An 18,368-nucleotide genomic window follows, 5' to 3' on the forward strand; every position below is an offset into this window, starting at 1 on the left:
TCTCCGTGTCCCGCAATCCACTCGGTCCGGGTGGAACAACGTGCTCCTGCCACTGTGTTCCGGCTCATTGCAATCCCAGCTGAAGGTGTAAGTGAACTACTGAAAGGAGCAGATTGGAGAACAAAGACAAGGTGGTTGACAAAGCAAGCTGTATCCCAGGCTTTACTGAGAAGGGCACAGCATACAAGTTAAATCTGAGTAAAACACTTCAGTTAGTCTTAAGTATTTATTTCAGTGAAGACACGAATACATGAGAAAAATTGCAGGAAATATTCACAAGACAATGATTCCAGGGATGAGGAATCCAGTTTAACAAGTTGGTTTGGAAAAGTCCCGACGGTTCTCTTTGGAGAGGTATTCAAAAGCAAAAGGGGCCTGGACTGAGTAGATTAGGAAAATCTGTCATCCATTTGTAATACCGCGTTTAAATTAAATACCGGGGGTGGGTACAAACTGGATGTTTAAGAAGGAAATTGAAGGGAAAGTTAGAACAAGGGAAGTCAAGAAAGACAACTGTATCAATGAGGCAGAAAACTCAAAACGGGATCATGCTGTAAGGTTGAGTGAAATAGGGGTTGATAGGAAGGGTGAGGGCAGTAACAAATTAAAAATACTATATATGAATGCACGAATTATTAGAAATAAGATGGATGAGCTTGAGGCTCTTTTGGAGATTGGCAACTACGATATTGTGGGGATAACTGAGATGTGGCTTCAAGTGGACAGGGCCTGGGAAATGAATATTCAAGGCTACACGTGCTATCGTAAGGACAGACTGACGGGCTGAGGGGGTGAGTTGGTCCTGTTGGTAAGGGATGATATTCAGTCCCTTGCGTGGGGGGGGGCTAGAATCAGGGGATGTAGAGTTAGTATGGATAGAGCTGAGAAATTCCAAGGGTAGAAAGACACTCTTGGGAGTTAACTACAGGCTCCCAAACAGTAGTATGGATGTAGGGTGTAAGTTGAATAAGGAGCTGAAGTTGGCCTGTCGCAAAGATGTTACTACAGTTGTTATGGGGGATTTCAACATGAAGGTAGACTGGGAGAATCAGGAAGGTATTGGACCTCAAGAAAGAGACTTTGTGGAGTGCCTCCGAGATGGATTCTTAGAACAGCTGGTGCTGGAGCCTACCAGGGAGAAGGCAATTCTGGATCTGGTATTGTGCAACGAACCAGAATTGGTCAGGGACCTCGAAGTGAAGGAGCCATTAGGAGGTAGTGACCATAATACAATAAGCTTCAATCTGCAATTTGAAAGGGAGAGGGTACAATTGCTAGTGACAATATTTCAGTTGAATAAAGGGAACTATAGAATATTGAGGGAGGAGCTGGCCAAAGTTCAATGGTGCAATACCTTAGCAGGGATGACAGTGGAGGAACAATGGTGGATATTTCTGGGTATAATGCAGAAGATGCAGGATCAGTTCATTCCAAAAAGGAAGAAAGATCCTATGAGGAGGCATGGGTGGGTGGCTGATGAGGGAAGTTAAGAAACATATAAAGTCAAAAGAGAAAAAGTATAACATAGCAAAGATGAGTGGGAAAATGGAGGAATGGGAAGCTTTTAAAGAACAACAGAGGATTACTAAGAAGGAAATACGCAGAGAAAACATGAGATGAGATACGAAGGTAAACTGGCCAAAAATATAAAGGAGGATAATAAGAGCTATTTTAGGTATGTGAAAGGGAAAAAAAATGGTTAAGACTAAAATTGGGAACAGGGAATATTACAGGGAACAAAGAAATGGCAGAAGAATTGAATTGGTACTTCAGATCTGTGTTCACTGGAGAAGACACAAGCAATCTCTCAGAGGTAACAGTGGCTGAAGGACCTAAACTGAAGGGAATTTATATTTGCCAGGAATTGGTGTTGGAGAGACTGTTAGGTGTGAAGGCTGTTAAGTCCCCGGGGCCTGATGGTCCACATCCCAGGGTACCGAAGGAGGTGGCTCGAGAAATCGTGGATGCGTTGGTGATTATTTTCCAGAGTTCGATAGATTCAGGATCAGTTCCTGCGGATTGGAGGGTGGCTAATGTTGTACCACTTTTAAGAAAGGAGCGAGAGAGAAAGCAGGAAATTATAGACCAGTTAGCCTGACCTCAGTGATGGGAAAGATACTGGAGTCAATTATAAAGGATGAAAGTACGACACATTTGGATTGCAGTAACAGGATAGGTCAGAGTCAGCATGGATTTATGAAGGAGAAATCATGCTTGACTAATCTTCTGGAATTTTTTGAGGATGTAACGCTGAAGATGGACAAGGGAGATCCAGTGGATGTAGTGTACCTGGACTTTCAGAAAGCCTTTGATAAAGTCCCACATAGGAGGTTAGTGAGCAAAATTAAGGCGCATGGTATTGGGGGCAAAGTACTGACTTGGATTGAAAATTGGTTGCCTGACAGGAAACAAAGAGTAGTGATAAACGGCTCCCTTTCGGAATGGCAGGCGGTGACCAGTCGGGTACCGCAGGGATCAGTGCTGGGACCGCAGCTTTTTACAATATATATTAATGATATAGAAGATGGTATTAATAGTAACATTAGCAAATTTGCTGATGATACAAAGCTGGGTGGCAGGGTGAAATGTGAGGAGGATGTTAGGAGATTAAAGGGTGACCTGGACAGGTTAGGTGAATGGACAAATGCATTGCAGATGCAGTTTAATGTGAATAAATGTATGGTTATCCACTTTGGTGGCAAGAACAGGAAGGCAGATTACTACTTAAATGGAGTCAAGTTAGGTAAAGGGGCAGTACAAAGAGATCTGGTTGTTCTTGTACACCAGTCAATGAAGGCAAGCATGCAGGTACAGCAGGTAGTGAAGAAAGCTAATAGCATGCTGGCCTTCATAACAAGAGGGATTGAGTATAGGAGTAAAGAGATTCTTCTGCAGCTGTACAGGGCCCTGGTGAGACCGCACCTGGAATATTGTGTGCAGTTCTGGTCTCCAAATTTGAGGAAAGACATTCTGGCTATTGAGGGAGTGTAGCGTAGGTTCACGAGGTCAATTCCTGGAATGGCAGGACTATCTTATGTTGAAGGATTGGAGCGACTGGGCTTGTATACCCTTGAGTTTAGAAGACTGAGAGGGGACCTGATTGAGACGTATAAAATTATTAAAGGATTGGACACTCTGGAGGCAGGAAACATGTTTCCGCTGATGGGTGAGTCCTGAACCAGAGGACACAGCTTTGAAATAAGGGGTAGGCCATTTAGGACAGAGATGAGGAGAAACTTCTTCATCCAGAGAGTGGTGGCTGTGTGGAATGCTCTGCCCCAGAAGGCAGTGGAGGCCCAGTCTTTGGATTCGTTTAAGAAAGAGTTGGATAGAGCTCTCAAGGATAGTGGAATCAAGGGTTATGGAGATAAGGCAGGAACAGGATACTGATTGAGGATGATCAGCCATGATCATAATGAATGGTGGTGCAAGCTCGAAGGGCAGAATGGCCTACTCCTGCACCTATTGTCTGTTGCACCGAAAAGGACTGAAACTCGAGAGATTGCCTACCCTTTAGCTATGATGTATTTGTCAGATGCTTACTAATCTTAAAAAACTTGAAGTGATTCATTTGCTATCTAATACTCTGTTAAGTTTATTTCAGTATAGTTACAAGGAAGCTTTAATAATGGTCTGGCATTTTTGCCTTTAATTTACTTGGAACAATCTTCTATTGCAACTAAGTCACATTCAATATTACACACTCACCCAACCTGAGAGAAATTGCTGAAGATGATTGTAAAAAAGACTTAACAACAAAGGCAATGGAAGTTGAAAAAAAGACTGATAAGTTATGTTCTCCATTTTCAATTGTTAAATTTGTACCTATATTGTTGTTGTAAAAGAGTATTTGACATCTCAGTGTCAAATATTTAAATAAAAATGCTTCTTTCCATTTACAAATCAGTTTCTAAATCAATCTTTTGATATTGGAGCTTGGATGAATTTTCCAAATAATCTAAATGTAGAACAGGGCTTAGATGCTTATATCTTTCCATCACCAAAACCACCTATTTCCACTACAAACTCACCTTCCTCATCAGTGCGGTCATCATACCTGTTGTGAAAACCTTCATCAGTGTTTGTGACTAAGAGACTCGGGGGTGATGGGCTGCTGATATTATTGCTGTACTATTAATCCAGAAATGTAGATACAGTTGAAGATTTGAGCTCAAATCCTGTAATAACATGATAGAATTTGAATTTAAAATGAAAAAAAAAAATCTGGAATTAGATCCAGGTGATTATACAATCATTGACAATTGTTGGGGAAAAACAAAATGATACACTAATGCCCTTTCAGGAAGGAAATCTGACATCGTTGCTTGGTCTGGCTTATATGTAATTCCAGACCCACATCAATATCATTGACTCTTAACTGCCCTCTGTGGGCAAACTTTGGGTCCGTTAAGTGGATGATACCTTTGTTATCACTAAACGAAACAAATTAGAGGAAACCTTCAAGATTATCAATAATACCCTTACTGGGATAAAATTCACTAAAGAGGACAACAACAACAACAACAGTAGAGCGAACTGCCAATGGGGAACTTCAAACCAGCATCTACGGGAAAACAACATATACTGACCAAATACTGAGCGATAGCAACAATCATCCCAACACCCACAAACAAAGCTGCATTAGAACATCATTTCAATGAGCTACCACACACTGCAACACTGAGGAATCACGCAGTCATGGAAAATGACCTGTACAGTATATTCAAAAAGAATGGGTACATTCTCAGCAACAAACCTAATAAGCAGACAAAACACTGGCTAAGGTTTCAGGACGTCTCCCCTACAAAGACATCTCGGAAATGATTGCCAGACCATTCCGACCTCTTGGCATCACGGTAGCCCGCAAACTCACCAAACACACTAAAACAGCAGCTAATGAACTTGAAAGACCCTATGCAGACAACAAACAAAACTGATGTCATTTACAAAATACCTTGCAAGCCACCAGGATACATGAACATCAACTAGATACAAAAAATACATAACCCACTCTCGCTTGTATCCTTACACACAGATGAGGAAGGACACCACTTCAACTGGGACAATACATCCATCCTAGGACGAGCCAAACAGAGACACGCACGAGAATTCCTAAAAGCATGGCATTCCAACATGAATGCTATCAACAAACACATTGGATCCAATTTACCACCCGAGAAAAAGAGGAAACCAACCCAAGCAAACCTAAATGCATAAATAGAAAGCAGGCCATGCTACTAGTGCTTCATCTGGAGGGTCACTGATGAGGTTACCTAATATGGTGACAAAACATCTGAAAATGAACCTTCTAGCTCAGTGACCAGACCTACATCCAGAATCTCAATCTGAACTACAAATCCTCTCAAAACTCACTACTCTGTATAATTAGGAATGGACAGTAAATGTTGGCCTAGCCAGCAGCATCCATATTTCAGTGAATGAATTTAAAAAAAAAACTTGACTCCCAGCTGGATTTCCATCTTACACCTGTAAACTGAAGCATGTCAAAAATTCTGCTGCCTTTACACCAACTCAAACCAAGCCAAATTAACCACAACTACTGTGCATGCTGACCTAAACATATTGACTATGTCATAGCACCTCAGTTTTAAATTTCTCATCCTAGTTTTAAAATTTTTGTAGCCTCACTGCTATTCCTGCAACCTGAACAAATATCCTCCAGCCTTTTCAGCAACCCCAATTTTGCACTATCATGAATGGCTATACTTTCAGTAGCCCAGATCCAAAAGCTCTGGTATTCTCTGCAGACCACACACAAACTCTTCCTTTAAAATAGTTCTTTAAATATATTACTTTCAACAAATTTCTTGTCAACTATCTTAATATTTCATTTGATAAGTACCAAATTTCATTTGATAAGTCATTCCTGCGAAATATTTTTGGATGTTTTACAATGTTAAAATAGAAGAAATTCAAACAATTGTATTATCTTTAGTCATTTCATATGCAACAATTTTCTCCATCAAGCCTGTAAATGCCTACCCTTCTGACCTCCTAGAAGGATGATCTTTAATAACCAGTTAACACACATACCTTATTGTCTCCTGTTAAGTGTTCATTTATTTCCTAAAGTATGACATGCTAATAGATTACCCATTTCAACAAAACTACTTCTCATTCCTTGAAATCCCAATGAATTGGACCTGATAGGCTTATGCTCATTCAGAAGAATGACAAGTGATTGTACTGAAACAAAGATTCTGAGGGGACTGGTCAAGGCGGATTCTGAGCCACATTTCCCTTCGGGGGAGATTACAGTTGGCAAACAAACAGTTTAAAAATTAAGAGTTTCCTATTTAAGACTGAGATGAGAATTTTTTCTCATGGTGGGGTACTGTTAGTTGGGGCCATAATGAGATGTTATTGATGTCAGATCAGGCTTAAAGAGCTGAATGGCCTCCTCCAAATTTGTGCACGTCTTTGGCCTATCAAGATGGCTATGCGAACTACAATTGCACTTAAGAGTAATGAAATCTAGATTCCTACTTTTAATAATACTTTAACCAAAAAATGTCAAAGCAATCAGATCTCAGGAGAATGTGAAACTATATCCATATTAAATTAGAAACATGGAATATTGGGAGGAGTAAGCTGTTTGGCAAATGGAGCCATCCCACCATGCAACATGATCATGGTCGATCCTTGACCTGAATGCCATACTTCTGCTCTTTCCCCAAACCCTTTGGCTATACACAATCACGGTTATGTGGTGATCAAACGTTTTTCACTTGGACTTGGTAATAAAAGAATCAAAATGAGAAGTTTAATGAAGGTAACGAACAAACCCTGAAATATTTATTCTACTCATTACAAGGTATTGTCAGTTGTGTAATTACAGCACCATTGGCAGTAGATTTGAACAGGAACAGCATAAAACTGTTAACCCTAGTGGCCTCTACACAACATTTTAAAATTATTTTTATGCAAGCTAAATTACATTATCATATTTGTTTAATCTCCAGTATCTTAAAGATTTAATTAACAAATAAATCAGTGATTTTTTAAAAGGGGGAAAATGTACAGTCATACAAAATATTAAGAGCTGAAATTTTAAGCATACCAAGAAATAAACTATTTATAATGTTCTATGAAAAGTATTTCCATTTTATAGGTACAGTACCAATCACTTGCTTTGCAGTCAAATTTGAAACTGGTGCCTCTATGCTTTATGTACATACTAAAACTAAGAAAATGATCCAAGTGGTAGAAACATGCAATTGGCTATTATGTTCTTAAAAGGAGAAAAGTTAATGCTTTAATAAACTTACACTCAAATATATGAATTGAAGAATGAATTTGAATAAAATAAAATTCAAGATGCTAGAAATCTGACATAAAAATAGAATTAGCAGGTAAGACAGGATCTTTGAAGAAATGAAAAAAAGGTTAGCCAGAATTTCATGTCTTTGACTTTCTATCATATCTAATGTTTCAGGGTTACGACCTTTCATCATCCAACAAAGGAGGATACATAAACCCAAAATAAAACCCTAAGCTTTGGAATTTTGCACAGATGTAGCCTGACCTGGAAGGATTAATGGCATTTTATGTTTATAGTTCACTTCAAATATTAGGCTTTTATTCACTTTCAAAGGCTGATTATCTTGCTAATGCTTGCAAGTTTTTTGTTTTTGACCTTTTTCTACAAAAGGGTGAAGTGGAAATTCTCTACAGAATCAGAATAAATGCCCTACATAATTATCACCGGATTGACTGATTTAATGGATACTTCTTGACTAAAAGATGTAAACATAGCAATAAAAAAAAAGCCACAGACAGGCACCACTCATTAAACTGGCTTTTATTAACGACAAGCAAAATTTGAATTTTAAAAAGACAAAAAGATATTATATAAGTGCATAAAATGGTAATACACAATTTCTTTAGGAGAATAATGGAATAGTAATACTTAAGGATTTTAAACCCATTTGAAAAGTGCGTAACGATGTTTAGTGCTATAAAAACCTCTACAGCAGCATGATACTTTGCATTTTTACACTACAAACATAAAAGTACCACATGATATTTAATTTTACCATTGGATCCATTGAACATAGAGTTATCAGTAGGAGTGAGAGGTCTAAATCATATAATTACTTCCATTTCCTTCCCTCCATCGGTGATTATCTTAAAATAGGCCAGTAATAGGATTATGGACCATATCAAATTCTTTATGTGGAGATATGTTTTCTATTTTCATTTTGATCTTGTTTACAATGATACACAATTTATTTAGGCAGATAACTGAATAGATAATGCTTAGGGAGATTCAATAAGTTCAATAACCATTTCTCAAGTGACACGGAACCCTAGAGTACTATTAACTATTCAAAAGAAAAATTCAGACAGTGTATCAACCTCTAACACTTAATGTAATAAAAAATGCATTTTTAACCCAGTCCATATTAGATTGTCAAAATCAACATAGATGGTATCATTTATGGAACTGTTTGCTAGCACATTTCAGATATTCTGAAGCCAAATTTTCTCTTTTATCCCTCTTTCTAATCAAATAACCAGGATTCTTGGTTTTTGCAAAAAAAAACTGGTGGAAAATGCACAAAGTGATAAATAATTAGTGTAATCATCAAGGTCCCTGGATGTCAGCTATTTCAAAAATTTGAGCACTCACACTCAAAAAGCAGCCATTCAAAGGAATACAAATGGATTAAAATTGAATTCTGAATGTTCAACTGTGGATAAGTATGGTAGTTTTTCTCCAAACTAGCAAATTCCATTTGAAATTACAATATAGATTACATTAGAAAATGCAACTGGTCCACATCAAGGCATTCAGCTTAACAAAATTACCAGTTTATCATTTTCAGCAGTACTGAAATTAAAATCTAGGTACCCAATTCAGTTCAAGTTAAAATAGAAATCTACACAATTATACTTTTTTGTGCCACACCCAGTTATCTCATTTCTCAGTCAGACAAGCTACTAACACTGAACGACATTGTTAATGGACCAGCCCTGGATTATATGCTACTCCTAACACTTAGCATGAAATTCTTCATATTCCAGTTTAAATAACAGTATGCAAATGCCTAAAGTAGTGGTCCGGACAGGACAAAGAACAAAATGTTCCCCAACACTTTGTACCAATGTTGTGTGGCTTTAGTTCATAAAGTTCTACTGTATACAATAGGAATCTGCCAACTTTCAAGCTTACATACTGTACCCCTCTATATCAGATGAGCACACAGTCATCACTCGTGCAGATTTCTTAACGCAGTATTGGTGTCATGCCAAAAAGCAGTCTTCAACATGACAAGTGACACTTGCTTTTAGTATGCTTTCATCGATGCATTCGTATCCTACAATGCACAGGATTAATTACTTTTTAAGCCAGTGCTCTTTCACTGCAAAGCTTTGTAAGCCTCCCTTTCTATAAACCAGCTGGGACACCAATTCCCTGAACCATAATTTTTCCGTTTCCAAATGGAATAGTTCCAATGTGTTCATTCCCCAACCCTTTCTTTCATGCAATGTAGTCTCTGATCCAAACAATCAGAATTGTTTGAAATGCTAACAAGCCCAGATCTATAATTATTTGCCAATTTAAACATCTGTTCTATTAACATTGAATGTAGACATAACAGAGCACAGGTTATTAAACTAATAATTTTTTCCTTTATCAAGTGAGGACTGATGACAAAACAGAAAATAAAAGTGAGCAGCATTGCAAACATTTGTCTTCATTCCAAGAATGTAGTAAAGCACCATGTAAATGCCAATTTTTTTCTTCACAAGTTATCCCATAAAAATCAGAGCTCTTTTTCTACAATCCCTTCAAATATGCAGTAAATGTACATTGGATGGAGATGGCATAAATAAGTTACAACAAAGCTGAAATACATTCTAAATAGAAAATGTTCATGAAGGAAAATTTATAAGGGAACACTTCCCTTAAATTATGCCAGTCAGATTTTACAGACCATCAAAAGATCTAAAGGACTTTTCAAAAGATACTCAGATTTTAATTTCAAAGACTGCTGCTTTGATTTCACTGGGAACCTTGCCATTTTAGCCTTTCACTAGCTTTTGTACTCGGATTCCCAACTTTAAAGGAAATTTTCCATCTTTGTTCACTTAACCCAGATCCTAATGCCTCATTTTTTAGTCCATTAATGGAATTAAACAACTCCATTGATTATTATTATCTGAAAGATAATGGTCAAACTAGTTAGCTGGCAGAAAATGAAGTGATCGGAATCACAATATTTGCAGTCGACAATTCTTCATTTGGGCTTAGCTTCTCAGTCTGGGTGAGCTGATCCAATTTGAGACTGTCTTCTCATTGAAAGCCGCACACACCTTGGACATGTAGTGGAATTGTCGTAATAACAATCTCTGCAAATAAAGACAAGAACGCATTCTACTTTAGAAATTAAATTCATTGCAAATGTAACTCCATAGAATTCTTACAGCTAACACAAGACTTCTGATCTAGTAAAATTGCTTAGGAACACAGATTATGCAAATGGGACAGAAAAGGCCAAATGTGGTTATCAGATGGTCTCATAGCTCAAAATATACTATTTGTTTTTGTTCTTCAATCGCAAGGCATTTGTTCTACACGAGTCAAGCAGTTGATTCTAAATTAATCTTCTATCACTTTATATAGAATTCTTAAATGTAGGATTCAGAAGTCAAGTTTGCATTAAATTATTGTTCTGTTTATCAGTTTCAAAAGATTCATGTATATTAGTTTAATGAAAATCTGTTATGGGCCTTCACTACTCCAGGAATAAACATTTTCAATCTCTTTATTGCATCCTCTAAGTTCAGACCCCCATTCTTTGGCAACAGTTTAGTTATTCTGTTACACAAAAATCAGGAAGTTTCAATAGTAGAAAATCCAATACAATGCTGAAATATTGCTAATCTCAAAAATCACTACTGCATGTTGCAGTATGTTTCATTCTTCAGACTATATACTCATATAGTGTATTATCACAAACTCGCTTTCATTCATGCTTCTGAAAATACTGTAATAATAGTTGCAATTACCATGCACTCTCCTCCTTTTTTCAACATTACCCTACTTTAAAAGCAGAATGATTTGATTACTGTAACAAATTCTCGATACAATAAACCTGCATTTAGGTTGTTATCTTCTCACTCTGTCCCTCACCAGTATAGCATTCTAGGAAATAAAATGGTACGCAAAAAAAAAGAGAAAAGTGCCATTCTTTTGAAACAAATAGTTGCACCCTACTGAAGTTTTAAAGATATTAAGTGCATGGCATACACTGGTGCTGGTGGCATCTAGAAAACAGTCTATGCATCTGTCTTTCAGCCTGCTGGCATGAGGTCAAACAGATAAAAACATACAGGGATTGAATGTTTTGGGGTTGCCTTGTTAGTTAAGAACAAAATTAAATCTATGGCACTGAATGACATAGCGTCAGATGATGCGGAGTCTGTGTGGGTGGAATTGTGGAACCACAAAGGCAAAAAAAACCATAATGGGAGTTATGTACAGACCTCCTAACAGTGGTCAGGACAAGGGGCACAACATGTACCGGGAAATAGAGAAGGTATGTCAGAAAGGCAAGGTCACGGTGATCATGGGAGACTTCAATATTCAGGTGGACTGGGTAAATAATGTTGCCAGTGGATCCAAAGAAAGAGAATTCATGGAATGCTTACAGGATGGCTTTTTGGAACAGCTTGTCATGGAGTCCACAAGGGAACAGTCTATTCTGGACCTAGTGCTATGTAATGTACCAGACTTTATAAAAGATCTTAAAGTAAGGGAACACTGAGGAAGCAGCGATCATAATATGGTAGAGCTCAATCTGCAGTTTGAAAGAGAGAAGGCAAAATCGGATGTAATGGTGTTACAGTTAAATAAAAGGTAATTATGAGGGCATGAGAGAGGAACCGATGAAAATAGACTGGAAGCAGAGCCTAGCAGGGAAGACAGTAGAGCAAAAATGGCAGGACTTCGTGAGTATAATTGAGGACACTGTACAGAGGTTCATCCCCAAGAAAAGATTATCCGGGGAGGGATTAGACAGCCATGGCTGACAAAGGAAGTCAGGAAATGTATTAAAGAAAAAGAGAGATCCTATAAAAGTGGCCAAGAGCAGTGGGAAATCAGAAGATTGGGAAGGTTACAAAAACAAACAGAGGATAACAAAGAGAAAAATAAGGAAGGAGAGGATCAAATATGAAGACAGGCTAGCCAGTAATATTAGAAATGATAGTAAAAGTTTCTTTCAATACATAAGAAACAAACGACAGGCAAAAGTAGACATTGGGCCACTTCAAACTGATGCTGGAAGCCTAGTGATGGGAGATAAGGAAATAGCAGGAGAACTTAACAAGTACTTTGTGTCAGTCTTCACAGTGGAAGGCATGAGTAATATCCCAACAATTAAAGGGAGTCAGGGGGCTGAGTTGAGTATGGTTGCCATTACAAAAGAGAAAGTGCTAGAAAAGCTAAAAGGTCTTAAAATTGATAAACCTCCTGGCCCCGATGGGATACATCCTAGGAGTTCTGAGGGAGGTGGCTGAGGAAATAGTGGTGGCATTGGTTGAGATCTTTCAAAAGTCACTGGAGTCAGGGAAAGTCCCAGATGATTGGAAGATTGCTGTTGTAACCCCCTTGTTCAAGAAAGGATCAAGACAAAAGATGGAAAATTATAGGCCAATTAGCCTAACCTCAGTTGGTGGTAAAATTCTAGAATCCATCATTAAGGATGAGGTTTCTAAATTCTTGGAAGAGCAGAGTCAGATTAGAACAAGTCAACATGGATTTAGTAAGGGGAAGTCGTGTCTGACAAACCTGTTGGAATTCATTGAAGAGGTGACAAGTAGCTTAGACCAGGGAAACCCAGTGGATGTGGTCTATCTTGACTTCCAAAAGGCCTTTGATATGGTGCCACACGGGAGACGGCTGAGCAAGGTGAGGGCTCATGGGTTCGAGGTGAGCTACTGCTATGGATTGAGGATTGGCTGTCTGACAGAAGGCAGAGAGCTGGGATAAAAGGTTCTTTTTCGGAATGGCAGCCGGTGACAAGTGGTGTCCTGCAGGGTTCAGTGTTGGGGCCGCAGCTGTTCACATTATATATTAGTGATCTGGATGAAGGGACTGGGGGCATTCTAGCGAAGTTTGTCGATGATACGAAGTCAGGTGGACAGGAAGTGGGGAGGCTGCAGATGGATCTAGACAGTTTGGGAGAGTGGTCCAGGAAATGGCTGATGGAATTCAATGTGAGCAAATGCGAGGTCTTGCACTTTGGCAAAAAGAATACAAGCATGGACTACTTTCTAAATGGTGAGAAAATTCATAAAGCCAAAGTACAAAGAGATCTGGGAGTGCTAGTCGAGGATTCTCTAAAGGTAAACATGCAGGTTGAGTCCGTGATTAAGAAAGCGTCACTTATCTCAAGAGGGTTGGAATATAAAAGCATCGTTGTGCTACTGAGACTTAATAAAGCTGTGGTTAGGCCCCATTTGGAGTACTGTGTCCAGTTTTGGTCCCCAAACCTCAGGAAGAACATACTGGCACTGGAGTGTGTCCAGCGGAGATTCACACGGATGATCCCTGGAATGGTACGTCTAACATACGAGGAATGGCTGAGGATCCTGGGATTGTATTCATTGGAGTTTAGAAGATTAAGGGGAGATCTAATAGAAACTTACAAGATAATACATGGCTTGGAAAGGGTGGACGCTAGGAAATTGTTTCCGTTAGGCGAGGAGACTAGGACCTGTGGACACAGCCTTAGAATTAGAGGGGGTCAATTCAGAACAGAAATGCGGAGACATTTCTTCAGCCAGAGAGTGGTGGGCCTGTGGAATTCATTGCCGCAGAGTGCAATGGAGGCTGGAACACTAAATATCTTCAAGGCAGAGATTGATAGATTCTTGATGTCACAAGGAATTAAGGGCTACGGAGAGAATGCTGGTAAGTGGAGTTGAAATGCCCAGCCATGATTGAATGGCGGAGTGGACCTGATGGGCCGAATGGCCTTACTTCCACTCCTATGTCTTATGGTCTTAAAAGAAACTTATCTGAATAACTGAATGCTTATGATTGAAGATAACAGAATCAGTCAGATTAGAAAGTTACAATAACAGCAAAATACACCTCGAAGGTAGTTACAAATTCAGAATCTTTATTTATTCATCCATCCATCCATCTTAAGGATACAAAGTTCCTTGTACATCTTCAAACATTTCAGTATTTTTCCCTCTACTAGTCTTCTTGGGACTCCATTTCACAGCTTGATTACTTAGAATGGAGTAAAGAAGAAGTTTCTCACATGTGCTTAGTTTCCCTATTACTAGTTTAGGTCATGACTTCTTGATCTAGTAAACAGTGAGGTATGTCTGGACTGTTAATGTATCATTCTTGTGTAATTTTATACATTAGCACTCCAGCAGTTCCTTTTCCAGCTGAAACACTCAAATTACTCAAGTTCTTTAGTCATAACTCAGATCTTTGACTAAGGATAAACTTTTTGGCAATTTTTTAAACATTTTTTTTCCCCAGTGCTTGAAAATCTCACTTGTCTCAGCATCCAAAACTGTAGGTACAGTCCAATCAAATGGTATATACTTCAGCCACAATTTTCTGCATTCTACTGAAGACTAGCTTAGACATTCAATTGATTTTGATAATGATTGTTCTGCAGTATTGGACCCATTTACCATTGAGCATATCAAAGACTGACAGGACATATTTACTTCATACTTAGATATTTTAACACTATTCAAGAAGTACATGTATTATTCAAAATTGTATATCTGCAGGAAACATCTTTCTTCTCCAAAGCAAAATTCTGCTGATGCTAAATCAAAATAAAAACAAAATTGTGAGAAGTACTCAGCACAGCTGTGGAGAGGAGAGTTGATGTTTTATGTTGATAATCCTTCATGACAAGTTCTGGTGAAGCATCGACCTGAAATTTAATTATTTTTCCTCCATGACAAATTTACATTTAAGACCATAAGACATAGGAGTGGAAGTAAGGCCATTCGGCCCATCGAGTCCACTCCGCCATTCAATCATGGCTGATGGGCATTTCAACTCCACTTACCAGCATTCTCCCCGTAGCCCTTAATTCCTTGTGACATCAAGAATCTATCAATCTCTGCCTTCGAGACATTTAGCGTCCCGGCCTCCACTGCACTCTGCGGCAATGAATTCCACAGGCCCACCATTCTCTGACTGAAGAAATGTCTCCGCATTTCTGTTCTGAATTGACTCCCTCTAATTCTAAGGCTGTGTCCACGGGTCCTAGTCTCCTCGCCTAACGGAAACAATTTCCTAGCATCCACCCTTTCCAAGCCATGTATTATCTTGTAAGTTTCTATTAGATCTCCCCTTAATCTTCTAAACTCCAATGAATACAATTCCAGGATCCTCAGCCATTCCTCGTATGTTAGACCTACCATTCCAGGGATCATCCGTGTGAATCTCTGCTGGACACGTTCCAGTGCCAGTATGTCCTTCCTGAGGTTTGGGGACCAAAACTGGACACAGTACTCCAAATGGGGCTTAACCACAGCTTTGTTAAGTCTCAGTAGCACAACGGTGCTTTTATATTCCAACCCTCTTAAGATAAGTGACAACATTGCATTCGCTTTCTTAATCACGGACTCAACCTGCATGTTTACCTTTAGAGAATCCTCAACTAGCACTCCCAGATCCCTTTGTACTTTGGCTTTATGAATTTTCTCACCGTTTAGAAAGTAGTCTATGCTTTTATTCTTTTTTCCAAAGTGCAAGACCTCGCATTTGCTCACATTGAATTCCATCAGCCATTTCCTGGACCACTCTCCCAAACCGTCTAGATCCTTCTGCAGCCTCCCCACTTCCTCAGTACTACCTGCCTGTCCACCTAACTTCGTATCATCAGCAAACTTCGCTAGAATGCCCCCAGTCCCTTCATCCAGATCATTTAGTTTGAGAATCCATATACTTATACAGATCAAACAGCAATGTGCTGCTGGCTCAATTAGACTTTCTTTGTTTAGATTGAAGTTGATATTTTTGACATAAACTGCAAGCTCAGCTTTACATTTCCAAAAAGTTTCATGTCTTTTATGGAAACTTTGTTGCACAACTAATGTATTTGTTTTAGTTGTTTTCTCTTTTCCAGAAATGGTAGCAGCCTTTAATCAATTCATGAGTTAGCAGATAGTTGAAATATACTTCTCTCACTTGAGTGTGAAATGAATAACCACCATTTGCATCTACAAACTAATGTGAATTGCTTATTGCCAAAATTGAAATTCACTCATTTGTCACAGGTCAAGCTTCAAGTTTGTAGGTGTCTATTCCAAACTTTCAATGTAATTGGGCCTGAACATTAACTAAATGTTTGTTTCCTTTAAGACGTTTGTACTAACCTATGGAATACAGCAGAACAATCCTGGCACACTGATGTGTGGCTATCGAATGGAAAGAGCACATCACCTTCTTTGCATAACTCACAGACGAAACCTTTAGCTTGACATCGCTATAAAACAAGATACATAATTAAAGATGGATTATAATTCCACCATTCCATACTTTGCTCCAATTCATAATTTTAAAATGCAGTTTAATATAATCATTAGAATAAAGAATCTGCAGTGCTATTGCAACATTTTATTTTATATGTTTGATGCCTTTGAGAAGAGGTTTGAAAGTGTTCATCTGCAGGTACAATAGTAAAACATGCTAAACAATTATTGACAATAAGAACAAATAAATTAGAAAATGACAACTAAAAGGATAAACATAATATTAATCATTTGATGCAGAAAACATTTAAATTAACTAGTGCATAACAACTGGTCTAACTACGGGGCTGTCAGTTTTAAAGATGCTGATTTTGGCTAATCAGAAAACACTTTGGGAGCAAGGACATCTGTACTGAGTCTGATCTTGTACCACTGCCAATGTTTATAGGCACATTCCTTGAACAGGGCCAGCTGGATGATAATCAAGAGTGGGATTCACACCATTGCAGCAGACTCAGAACTACCCCAGTTTAAAACAGCAATTAATGTTATCCCAGTCACAGATCAACCAGGGACATATGTGGTTCACATAATTCCAACTTTGACTGCCCTATCCCAAGTGATTTTTGTTTGGCATTTGTTCATGGCTTATGACCAGAGCTGGTAAGGCCAGCATTTGTTGCCCATCTATGTAACTGTGGATTCCTGGAAATCGCTCATATTTCTGAGGATTTGAAATTACATTCAGGCCAGTCCAGGTAAGGATGGTAAATTGACTTTTCTGATGGACAGATTTTTAATTATTGTATTGTTTTATCTTTGATTTCTGTCTGCGGAAACTGCAACAAGACATCCTGCGAATGAAACCTTATGTCATCGCATGTAAGGAGGCAATGGAGGCAAGGCTGCTATTACAGGAAATTTGTTAGTGTCATGATTACCATTACTGAGACTGACATTTTTATTGGTTTGAATAAAATTTCATCAGTTGTCGTGGTAAGGTCAATGCAGCATTCAACCAGTCCTTAGGTTAAAGTGCAGTAACACCATAGCCATGGCTTCGCTCTAGAGTCATAAAGTCACACAGCATGGAAACAGACCTTTTGGTCCAACTTGTCCACGCCAACCACTATCCCAATCTGACCTCGTCCCATTTGTCAGCATTTGACCCATATCCTTCTAAACCCTTCTTATTTATACCCACCCATATGCCTTTTATATGTTGTTATTGTACCAGCCTCCACCACTTCCTCTGGCAGCTCGTTTTAGACACGCACCACCCTCGGCATGGAGAAAAGTTACCCCTTCATCCTTTTTAAAATGATCCCCCTCTCACCTTAAATCAATGCCCTTTAAATTTTGGGGTCACCCCATCCTAGGAAAAACACCTCTGTTATTCAATCTATCCATAGGGCGCAAACGGACTTCATTGATTAAAATGTAAAAATTAAACCCAGAGTAAAAATTAAACTAGCAGGGTAACTTATAATTGGTATGTCTGGAACTGGAAAGCTTTCTCCAGAGATGTTGCGCCAACAGACAGTGTGAACCCGACGGCAAGAAATAGTGCCAGAATGTGGTGACTTTGACGTTGGTCAAGCACAGTTCTTGAAGTGGAGGAATTGGCATCAGCAGTAGTCCTGATGTCAATCCTGGTTCAAAGGGTTACACTCTTGCCTTTGTTCAGGAAGATTGTGTATTCTGACACTTCAATAGATTCCAAAATGGCAACGGCACCAGCGAGGTTGGCCCAGCAGTGCGTGATAGCACTGGACCGCAGTAGGTCCAGCTCAGGTGGCAGCAAAACACAAGGCTCAAGGTGGCTAAGTGGCAGTCATGGCACCATGCCATTGGTGAACCTGGCTCAGGACTCTTGG

At 38.9% G+C, this 18,368-nt stretch overlaps 1 protein-coding gene across 5 annotated transcripts in view; it reads right to left on the reverse strand.

Annotated features, from left to right (window-relative positions):
• Nucleotides 1-7,808: 7,808 nt before the first annotated feature.
• def8 (differentially expressed in FDCP 8 homolog) overlaps nucleotides 7,809-18,368 on the reverse strand; it is a 44,168-nt gene continuing 33,608 nt past the window's right edge. For all 5 annotated transcript variants that reach the window (XM_060838039.1, XM_060838037.1, XM_060838038.1 and 2 more), the window contains 2 exons: nucleotides 16,396-16,505; nucleotides 7,809-10,377 (listed from right to left, as the gene is read on the reverse strand). In XM_060838039.1, the coding sequence (XP_060694022.1) occupies nucleotides 10,284-10,377; nucleotides 16,396-16,505 (204 nt within the window). In that variant the 3' untranslated portion in view covers nucleotides 7,809-10,283. The remainder of the gene's footprint in view (nucleotides 10,378-16,395; nucleotides 16,506-18,368) is intronic.

The sequence above is a fragment of the Hemiscyllium ocellatum genome, chromosome 17, assembly GCF_020745735.1.
Source record: "Hemiscyllium ocellatum isolate sHemOce1 chromosome 17, sHemOce1.pat.X.cur, whole genome shotgun sequence".
Classification (NCBI taxonomy): domain Eukaryota; kingdom Metazoa; phylum Chordata; class Chondrichthyes; order Orectolobiformes; family Hemiscylliidae; genus Hemiscyllium; species Hemiscyllium ocellatum.